The 11,030-nt window shown below is 49.4% G+C and overlaps 1 protein-coding gene across 1 annotated transcript in view; it reads left to right on the forward strand.

The window, feature by feature from the left end:
• LOC122553163 (NHS-like protein 1) overlaps positions 1 to 11,030 on the forward strand; it is a 273,324-nt gene that overhangs the window by 245,046 nt on the left and 17,248 nt on the right. Inside the window, exons 5-7 of the mRNA XM_043696750.1 lie at positions 2,082 to 2,274; positions 5,298 to 5,429; positions 9,222 to 11,023. Of these exons, the coding sequence (XP_043552685.1) occupies positions 2,082 to 2,274; positions 5,298 to 5,429; positions 9,222 to 11,023 (2,127 nt within the window). The remainder of the gene's footprint in view (positions 1 to 2,081; positions 2,275 to 5,297; positions 5,430 to 9,221; positions 11,024 to 11,030) is intronic.

An 11,030-nucleotide genomic window follows, 5' to 3' on the forward strand; every position in this document is an offset into this window, starting at 1 on the left:
AACCAGTTCCCTGACAGGGCAGATAGAGGCCTTAGATTTTGGTCAGTTCCCAGGGTTTTGGTTAAACCCTGATATCCTACCTCCCCTTCCCCGCTTGTCTCCCTTCCCCACTGCCCTAGGGAGGAAGAGAGGTCCCAGCCTCCTCCACTCAAGAATGAAGAAATGTCAATGGACTGCTATCCTCATTGACCTTGCTGAGCCAGAGGGGGAGATCAGTTTTGCGCATGGAGTTCCCATTACTAACCAGTCTCTGAAATAGTGGCAAAACCATCAAACTGCTTGTAGGGACCTGCAAATAGATGATAATTGACCTGAAGTAAAGTTGTACAGTGCTACAGTTCCACTGTTGTAGCCATCAGACAGTGAATTGTCCGTCTACATGGGGGCGTCTTCCAGTAGGCAAAACAGAAGAGTAACTTTTGATTTTTTATTTTCCGATGCTTGGGTGCTGATGCCTCAATCCTGAATGTGATCACGGACAGAGTTTTGCTGTTTGTAATTACATTTTTAAAAAGAGACATCAAATCAGACTGTTGCTAGACTCAGTTGTGGTCACATGAACAGTGTGCTGGAGATTCACTGATTCCTACCCCCAGCTGACTGCTTCATTCTCTCCTGGGCTCCTCCCACCTGTAAGGTTGCAGCATTCAGGCTTGGCAAAAGACAACAATTGGACCCAGTGTTCCAATTCCCAGCCCCAGCCCTGCCGTCACTCAAACCCCACCCTTCCCACTCCCAAAATCAAGCACTAATAAAGTTTAAAGCAGCAACGTTGTCATTGCAACCCGTGATTTTGATTATCAGAACTAACTGACCATTTGTACATCCAAGCTGTGAGCAGATGGATACTATTCTACGTCAGATGGCTCAGAACTGTGTAGTAACAAATGAGTTTCTTTTTCTTACTGTATTGGGTACACAGGTTTTAGAATAGGGGTGTTAGGTTTAAGTGAGAAAGTTGTAGCGAGTTGTCATCCAGTGGATATAGAGTCATGGGCTAGGTGTTCCACCATATCTCAACATGTTAAGCCCCTTTGTATGTTTTTTCTTATTAATTCAGGGGTGTGACCTCTGCTGGCTAGGCCTGCATTGTTTGTCTATCCTTAATTGCCCTTGAGAAGGTCATGGTGAATTGCGTTCAGGGACCGCTGCAGTCCATGTTATGTAGAGACCCTGACAGTGCTGGTAGCGTCAGGGTTAGGGTTTCTAGGATTTTAGATCCAGCAACAGTGATATAATTTGCAAACCAAGATGGTGTGTGACTTGGAGGAGAGAGCAGATGTCTGCTGCCCTTGTGATGAAGCTCATGGGTTTGGGAAATGCTGTCCATGTTGAGCAGTGCAGAGGAAGAACATCCTTGATTTCAATGCCAAGGACATTCCCAATCACTCCGGAATGTTCTCCCTGACCATTGCCCAACTGTCCTCTAACCATCAGCTCTCCATCCACTCTCTGAGAACGTGAGAGTGATTACAGAAGGAGAGGGTACATATGTGGTGGCCTTCCATACTATCCAAACTTACATGTAAGGAATTGATAAAATACCTTGGGACTGGTGCCCAATGAGAAGTCATGATCATGGAGGTGGGGTTTGCAGAGAAAATGAAGAGAAACAGAAACGAGAGGAAAACTGATCTCACAGTATTAATAGGGAAGGGCTATTGAACTACACCATCTGAATGGGTTTAGGACAACTGGCGAGATTATGAGGACGTCATCTTAAAACTAGAGTGGGTCTTTTCTGGAAGCACTTCTTCACATGAAGAACAATGGAAATCGAGAACTCTTTCCTTTACTGATGAGTGGGAGGGGGGTGCATTAAAAACAGTTCCAAACTGAGATTGATAGATTTTCGTTGGTGAAGCAATTAAGGTTTACAGTACCAAGACAGGTGAATGGAGTCAGGCAAGGTTTAGTTGGAAGGTGAAACAAATTGGAGGGCCTGAATAGCCTGCTCCTGTCCCCACAGAGAGAAATGGGACACAACAGGGGGAGGGAGAAGGATGACCAATAGGGATAAGTTTCTCGGACCAAATGGCTGTCTCATCTTCCTAAATATGTCTTTTGTGCTCCGCATGAAGTCCACAGTCTCATCTGCCAAGGAGGAAAAGCTGCACTATTCCAGGAGATCTAAAACTCCAGTCCCCAGTGACCTCTCCGAGATTGATGTCCAGACCAACTGGACCAAGGCCCTGCCACTGCCCACACCAGAGGAGAGGATGCGCCAACAAGCCCAGGCAGTACAGAGTGACGTGGTCCCAATCAATGTAACAGGTATGTTGGTGAGGCCAGGCAACAGACCTTCATACAGTGACGGGGATATAGAAGGAGCTGGAAGGGTGGTGGCATCTTTACATTTCAGTAGGCAGTGACCTTCGCATTTTGATTAGATTGATGCATTACACTGTCTGTTGTATATAAAATCACCATGAAATCTGACCTTAATAATCATGAACAACTTTCTTAATGAAATCTCTAGGGCAAACTCCAGAATGGTGCACTTGGTACGCTGATGGCAGTGTAATAGAAACACAGGAAATATAGAACTCAAAACCAGAAGTTGTAGTTTGGGTGACCAACATAAAGATTTTTGAGGGGTAGCTGAATGAGGCAAGAAATAAAATCAAAGAATGGGCTAATATGGTTTAATGAAGTAGTGTGAAAGAAGGCTCCTACAGAAAGGTGGTGGTCTAGTGATATTGTCACTGGGCTAGTAATTCAGAGCCCAGACCACTGTTCTGGCAACATGGGTTCAAATCTCACCCAAAGACATTGTGAAATTTGAATTCAATAGAAATCTGGAATCAGGAGCAAACCTAATGGTGACCACGTAACCACCATTGATTGTCGTAAACCAAATCCTTATGGCATTCAGAATGAGAAACCAGTATGGTTTTGGGGAAAGGGTCAGTGAAGAGGACTAACTGAACTCTTGCAGAGAGAGCCAGTACAAACACTACAGCATGAATGGCCTCTTGGTGTGCTTAGATTCTGTTCCATAAATGATGAGACCAGGCAACATCCAAAGGGGGTAAGATTGATTCAAGTTCTCCCACGATAGTTCTGTCCCACCAGGACATTACAGCAACTCTCACACACATTAGGAGAGAAAGTGAGAGAGGTTCTCTTTGGTCCATTTGGTTCATCCTTACCCATACAGTCTACAATGTCCTCCCCACCCCTCCCCAATCACAGCAACTACAATAATCCTGTTTCAGGGACAGTAGTGCACAGAAACAGGCCATTAAGCCCAACGAGGCCATGTACATCTTATGCTTCCAGCCCTCCTTCATCTGCCACTCCCAACACCCATCCTTTCCTCTCAGGTTCTTATCCAGCTTCCCAACTACACTACTTGCCTGAACCACAACTTGCAGTAGCGAGGTCCACATTCCAACCTGTCTCTGGGTACAGAGGAATTTGTTTTCTCCTATTCACCTTCCCTCATGATTGGGCCTGGTGACTGAGCCTGAGGCAGCCAGCAACAAGATATAGTGGATGCTGTTTCTACATACTATATGAAGGTGGACTGATGTTCAGAGGTGGTTGGACATAGGTCTAGTTGGACATATTCCATTACCCATTCAGGCAGTGCCTTCATTGGTTTCTCTGCTCCTGATCTCATTAGATTCTGTTTGTACATAACAGTGAAAACACCAATGAAGTTCAGCTAGATCCCTTTCTTATGGCTCAGTCATGCATTGCAGCGACTGACTGCAATAAGTTCTCATGGTCATTCACACAACACAAGAGTACAGACTCTTGGGTGGCATGGTGGCACAGTGGTTAGCACAGCTGCCTCACAGCGCCAGAGACCTAGGTTCAATTCCCGCCTCAGGCGACTGACTGTGTAGAGTTTGCACATTCTCCCCGTGTCTGCGTGGGTTTCCTCCGGGTGCTCCGGTTTCCTCCCACAATCCAAAAATGTGCAGGTCAGGTGAATTGGCCATGCTAAATTGCCCATAGTGTTAGGTGAAGGGTTAAGTGTAGGAGAATGGGTCTGGGTGGGTTGCGCTTCAGCAGGTCGGTATGGACTTGTTGGGCTGAAGGGCCTGTTTCCACACTGTAAGTAATCTAATCTAATCTACTCAAACAAGCTGCTGTAAAACTAAATGTCTACTATAAGTTGTGGTTTAATGATTGGGTAGCACATACTGAACAATCCTGAGTACACTAATAGCTAGACTAACAATCAATTTAAGAAAATCAAACGACTAGAAGTGACATACATTCATAGATAGGAACTTGTTTTTTGCAAACAATATATTCAACCCATGAACCTTTTTTGAATTATACTTGAGCTTAGGCAGCCCCATTGTTTTCTCCATGGCAACACCTCAGCCAACCAATTAGCATCATTTTCTCCTGTTGTGTAAATTGCTATGATCATTTGAAATTTGGCATTGTTGTGTTTGTCCTGATGAGTGTAAGGCAAGAAGCTTCAGTGACACGTTTCTCCTTCCAACAAGGTCCTTCTTTCTAATAATTCATTTTAGCAAGTGGGTCAGCGTGCTTAATCAGTTAGGTCAGCTCTTGACCGGAATTCCCTTGGGACAGAAAAAAATCAATGGCACCTTGGCACTCTCACATTTAGATTGGAACATGGTTGGTGAAAGGACCTGCGTTTCCCAAGCACCTCTCTCAAATTCAGGCCATCTCAAAGTGTGTTAGACAGGGGAGTACTTGGTTGGTCAGTGTTCTAATGTAGGAAACAAAGAAGCCATTTGTGCACAGTAAGAGACCACAAACAGGATATGAGGGAGGAATATTTGCCAGTGCAGGTTTCTGTAGTCCAGTAACACGGCCAATATGTTATAAGGTCCTGACGGTAGATGCTGAGAAGCTGTTAGCCCCAATCTGGAGGTTGTGGACTAAGTGGGGAGGGGGAGACACAGGCTCAGGATAAGGGGGTGTTCCATTTCAGATTGAGGTGAAGGGAAATTCCTTCACTCAGCATTGTAAATCTTAGGAATTCTCTGCCCCAGTCATCTGGAGGTTGTTAGATGATTGGGCACCACGGAAATGAAGGGACATGGAAACCAGGTGGGGACTTGGAATTGTGGGAGAAGATCCCGTTGATTATTGGGAAAGGCCTGTGAGGTTTCCTCCTGCTCCTGTGTCTCTGACCCCAGTTGACCTCAAGCGTAGCTGCTCTGGTACAATTGAGTGCTCAGGTAAAAGCAAAGTTGGCCCAAACTGGAGTCACCTAGCCAAACAGTGCAGGTGTAATGACTCAGTACGGTGGTCACTGTGTGTCATAACGCTTGCGTTTACTTGCTGTGCTGCTTTCCTACCAGGCGAGAGCTTCGATCGCCAGGCGGGCACCAGGCGCTCTCTTGTCCGCTCAGACACCGCGCTGAGACGGACTACGAGAATCAAACGGCGAAAGACAATCACCGGGCTACCTGACACCGTCCAGAAGGAACTAGGTATGGCTAATCAGCACTGTATTCCCAGCCCTCCCCTCGCTCATCTGTCACTCTGTATATGTGTGTGTGTGAGAGAGAGAGAGTCTGTGTGTGTGTCTGTCTGTCTGTCCCTGAGTGTGCATATTTAACTGGTAGTTACCATTCACCTCCTGCCAATACAGTCTGATAGCCAGCAGTCAAAAGTTCCAGGGAGAACAGTGTTCTCTGGACAGAAGGAGAAAGTGCTTGAGAATTTCTCAGGCTTTCTGAGGCCTGTTCTCAGTCCTTTCTATCCCTCACTGACAACTCAGTCTGTTAAGCTCCAACCTGAGAGATACTGAGCCAAGTGGCATAGTAAAATCCCAGATCACCCAGCCACTCCGTGCTGTTCATTGATGCATGCCCTGAGGTCATGTCTTCTCTTGACTCCTCCCATCAGGGGAACCAGTTCTATGTGTCTTGAACAGTTTGAGACAGATCAGAATGTAACAATGGCAGTGGTTGCTTCTATTAACACCTCTCCATGCTGTTGCCTCAGTTCTTTTTGCAGCTCCATCTACTGGTATTATTCTGTATGGCAGGTTCAAGTGAGTACTATGTTTTTATAGAATCCCCATTGTGGAAACAGGCCATTTGGCCCAACAAATCCACACCGATCCACTGAAGAGTGTCCCACCCAGACCCAACCGCCTACCCGATATTTTCTGTAGCTAACGCACCTAACCTACACATCCCTGGACATAATGGGGCAACTTAGCACGGCAATTCACAATACCACTTCCTATCCTGTCAAATCCTTTCAACCTTGATTGAACCATCCATCCATTCTTTATAATGAAGGGGATAGAGTCCAAGTTTGTTACAGGATGGTATACTCAATGTGAGTTAAATATTGTGATGAGTTCATGTGATGACTCAGGTCTATTAATTACTATCATCCAAACAAACTAAAAGAAATTAGTAGATTTGCATTTATATCGTACTTTTCACAATCTCAGAACTTCCCAAAGCTTTCGACTGTGCCTGAGGAACAGACCTAGAGGTTGACAGAAAAGACATTAAAAGTTCAAAGTTAATTGCAATTGCTAATAAAAGATTAAAATAATTTGTGGGTCTGATTAATTGTTCGAGGAGTGTGAATGAGGATGTCTATGTGTTGGCGAGTGTGCACAAGGGAGTGTGTGTTAGTGATTGTGCCAGTCCGTGTGTGCAAGTGCATTGGTGAGTGTGTGTAGTTGTCATTGGCGAGTTTGTGTTGGTGTATGTTTACAATCAGGCTGTGTGCTGAAATGTGCCAGTGTGTAACCAAATACTCTGGTTGCACGCATTGTCTAAGTGCACCCGAAAATAACCAAGTGAGTTATAGAGAGCAAGACCCCAGCTTTAGCCACTGCGCACTGTTACCATAACTAGTCACAGCCAGCAGATTGGTCCCAGTGTTTCTGAGCTAGAGGGCTGGGTGAGTGCAGGTATGGGATTCCTCATGTTATTACTAACTGGTCGTTTGTGTGTGTGTGTGTGTGAGAGAGAGAGCGAGAGAGAAAGAAAGAGCATATGATGAGGTGAACATTAGTGAGAAACCTTAAATTACCAGCAGAAGATAACTAAAAGAAAACAATAAGGAAAGAGAAGATGAACTATGATGGTAAGCTAGCTGGTAATATAAAAGACGATTGCAAGAGTTCTTTTAGATATCTAAAAGGTAAGAGAGAAGCAAGAGTGGACATTGGACCCCTGGAAAATGAGGCTGGAGAGGTTGTAATAGTGAAAAAAAGGTAGGGCAGAGGCATTGAATGCCTCAGTTTCCTTTGCCTCATTTTACACAGTGGAAGACACCAGCAGCATCCCAGAACCTCAAGAGATTCAGGGGCAGAGGTGAGTTTAGTGGCCATCCCTAAGGAAAAGATGCTGGGGGAGCTGAAAGGTCTGAAGGTGGATAAATCATCCGGATCATATCAGCCATGTTTAAATGGGCCAAATGGCCTAACTTTGCGCGGGTATATGTGTCAGGGGCATCTATCTGTGCTGTGTCTGAGGGTGTGTATAGACACAGGGCGCCTCAGTATTGTTTTCCACAGCCAAGCAGTTTTGGAGATGTTCACCAAGTAGCCTTGGGTATGAAGGAGCAGAAATCTGAGATGCGGGTGGGCAGTCACGAGCCCTGAAGGCCAGGGGGATTTATGGGAGGGAATACTAACCTCCCATCATCTGGCTTTGGAAAATGATGCTTCTCACTGTGCAGGGACTGCGTTCAACACACTTGCTGAACTCATAGTTGTCAGAAAGATGTGGTTTTTTTTCTGACTTTGTGATGCCAACAAAAAGGATTTGCTTTGCCGTGTGTCCTTCAGCAGGGGGTCGGCTTTGCCAATGTTATGACTGTCTGACTCACTGAGGGTCAGTTACATACAAACCCAGGAAGGCTGGAGTCTCAGAGGGATTTGGCAACAAGGGCAGGGTGGGAGGGGGGTGGGGGAAGGGGGTAGTGTGGTTATTTTTCTCGTGCCGTCTCAAAATGAGCAGATTTCATTCCATTTAATTTCCGTTGCATGTTATACTGGGATTTGAACTGCCAACTGTGGGATTACCAGCCCAGTATGGTAACCACTGCACCCCCAGCATGTCCACTCTTCCAACCTTTGGAAGTTTGGCAAATGTTGTGCTGGCTTCCAACCCAACATCCTCTCAGTTCCCCAGAATAATGACAACTATTTCCATCTCACTCCACTCCTGCCTCAGCTCAACAACGCGTTTGCAACCTCTACTCCTTGACCTGCAAAGTAAAACTCCTTCTACTCCTTTAAATGGAAAGTAAAGCTCTCTCTACTTGTTTAAATGGAAGGTAAAACTACCTTATATTGTCTACATCAAACACTGCAGGACAGGGACAGCTCAGGGGTTTGATACGGAGTAAAGCTCCCTCGACTGTTTTAATCTAAAAGTAAATGGAAAATGAACCTTACTCTACAGGGGACAGTGTACGGGGCCAAATTGAATCTATGACCCTGCCCCGTGAACTCCATGCTCTGGCCATCTGAGCTAACCATTTTGTGGTCTTTAGACCTGGCTATTTCCCCTCCCCTGCCAGTCACCCTCTTCAGTTCGTCCAGGTCTAAGCCTTGGCCACAATTGTCCCAAAGACCCATTCACTGATCACTCTGATACTGACTGGCCTCCACCTGCTCCCTCGGAGGGAGAGTTTCCATTCTACAATCCTTGACCCCGTCTTCCATGGTCTCACCCCTCACCATCTGTCTGACCTCCTCCAATTCCAGCCTTTCGTGATTAGCCATCGCTCCAATACCTTCAGCCGCATGGGTCCTGAGCTCTGGAATTCTTTCACCGAACCTGGTTTCTTCCAGGTGCTTCGGTTCCTCCCACAATCCAAAGATGTGCGGTTAAGGTGAATTGGCCATGCTAAATTGCCCATAAGGATGTGTTGGTTAGGTGCATTAGCCAGGGGTAAATGTAGAGCAATAGGGTACGGGAATGGGTCTGGGCGGGTTACTCTTCAGAAGATCAGTGTGGACTGGTTGGGCCGAATGGCCTGTTTCCGCACTGTAGGGATTCTAAACCTCTCGTACGAGCTTCCTTAAAACCCTGCCATTTTGGGCTAGGCTTTGGTTCATCTGCCTTCGACCTATTGTCAATCCTCTTCTGACAATGCACCTCCTCAACACGTTGGAATATTTAACTGCATGGAAGGTGCTACATCAATGCAGGTGATAGGGGAGTTGCATTACCTGATAGCTGTGTTCTGGGCTAGTCTTTGTCATCATTTCTCAGTGGATGTTCTTTGTTTTTAAATGACAGGCTCTGGGCTGACACCAGCCAGAGGTCACTCTGTTATCCTGGCCGGTCACTATTCCACCATTAGTCGCCTGGAGAGCAGCAAGGCCACCAGAGGGCGGTTAGTCACCAGGGACTCCTCCTGTCAAACTGAAGAGGTCAAGGTAGTTCCACCTTCTGTCCGGAGGATCCGAGCCCAAAAGGGCCAAGGGATTGCAGCCCAACTCTCCCAATCATCGGCCGACATGTCTTCCGCCGGCAGTGCCAGAGATGGTGTGGTGCGTGCCAGGGCCGAGCAGCCCCGTTTCCACAGCCTCCCGCGGCCAGGTGCCAGGGTCTCGCTGCAGGAGCTGGGGGAGACACGCGGGACTCTGGGCCGGTCTGAGGAGCGTTTCCCGGACCCGGAGGTGACAGCGAAGCAAGATGTGACGGACTCCCGGCTCCGGGCCTGCTCCCCTTCGACCCGCCGCAACCCTGGGGACGGGCCGGGTGCCGCCATGTGCCCCGCCCAGCTCTCCGCCCGGGCCACCCTGTCCTCCAAGGCCGAGGTGGTGGCCATTCCCACATCGCGGGGCCAGCCCGGGCCTCCCCCCTCCCCGGGGGCCCCGCGCGATGACCCCGGTTCCTCCAGCGGCAACTGGAGTGCGGGCAGCAGCGGTTCCGGGCGTCTGTCCCCCACCTCGGACACCCCACTGACCCCTTCCCGCTGCGACTCGGCAGTCTCCCTGGCACCTCCGGGCTCCGGGGCAGAGCCTCCCCTCAGCCAGGGGCAGCTGGAGGCCCGCAGTGAGGGGAGACCTCAAGGGGCAGCGGCCCCTCCTTCCCCCTGCTCTCCCTCCGCCGCTGGCTGGAGCCCTCCAATGTCGCCCTCGGAGGTCAGGGGTCAACGGTGCGCGGTCAGCCTCCCCGAGTACAGCGACCGCTCCCTGGGCCGCAGCATCTCCCTGAAGAAGACCAAGAAGCCCCCCCTTCCCCCGGCTCGCACTGATTCCCTGCGCAGGAGGCCCAAGGGCGGGCGGCCTGTGCTGAGCGAGTCCCTCATTGCCAGCCTGCAGCGCTCCCTGGAGGTCAACCTCCGAGCTCAGGAGGGAGGCCCAGAGACTCACGGAGAAGGCCGAGAGCCTTGGGCCACGACTCTCCGCAGCCAGAGCAGCTCCGGGGGCGACGGCAGCACCAACAGCAGTGGGCGCTCCACTGCTGCCAGTAACGCCTACACCACCAGCGCGGCCACCCCATCACAGAGCGAGACCAGCAGCCTGCGCTCCGAGTACAGTGACCCCTGGGCCTATTACCCCGAGGGGCAGCAGCCTGGAGCCTGGGAGTGCGGGCCGCCTGGGCCTGGAGCCTCCGTGGAGCCCAAAGGCCCGGGCCATGCTGTGACCTCCCCCTCGAGCGGCTATTCCAGTCAGTGCAACACGCCCACCACGCTGAACCCAGCTCCAGCCTTCCCCCACCGCCCATTGCCAGGGGCTGCCAAGCCAAAGTCAAAGCCAAAGGTCCCTGAGCGGAAATCCTCGCTGCTGTCCTCCATGTCAGCCTCATCATCATCTGCCTCCCTCTCCTCAAATGCTTCGGACTCCCGTCCTCAAGGGGCACCAGTGAGCACTGCTGCCTCAAACACTCCTGCGATATCACCCATAGGCCTTGACCTTCACCCTCACCTTCCTCAGGTATCCCCAGTGTCCACCGTCTCCTCTCGCCCTCCTCTGGCACCCCCAGTGTCCACTGTCTCTTCTTCCCCTCCTCTGGCACCCCCACTGTCCACCCTCTCCTCTCCCCCTCCTCTGGCACCCCCAGTGTCCACCCTCTCCTCTCCCCCTTCTCTGGCACCCC

This window comes from Chiloscyllium plagiosum, chromosome 9, assembly GCF_004010195.1.
Source record: "Chiloscyllium plagiosum isolate BGI_BamShark_2017 chromosome 9, ASM401019v2, whole genome shotgun sequence".
NCBI lineage: Eukaryota > Metazoa > Chordata > Chondrichthyes > Orectolobiformes > Hemiscylliidae > Chiloscyllium > Chiloscyllium plagiosum.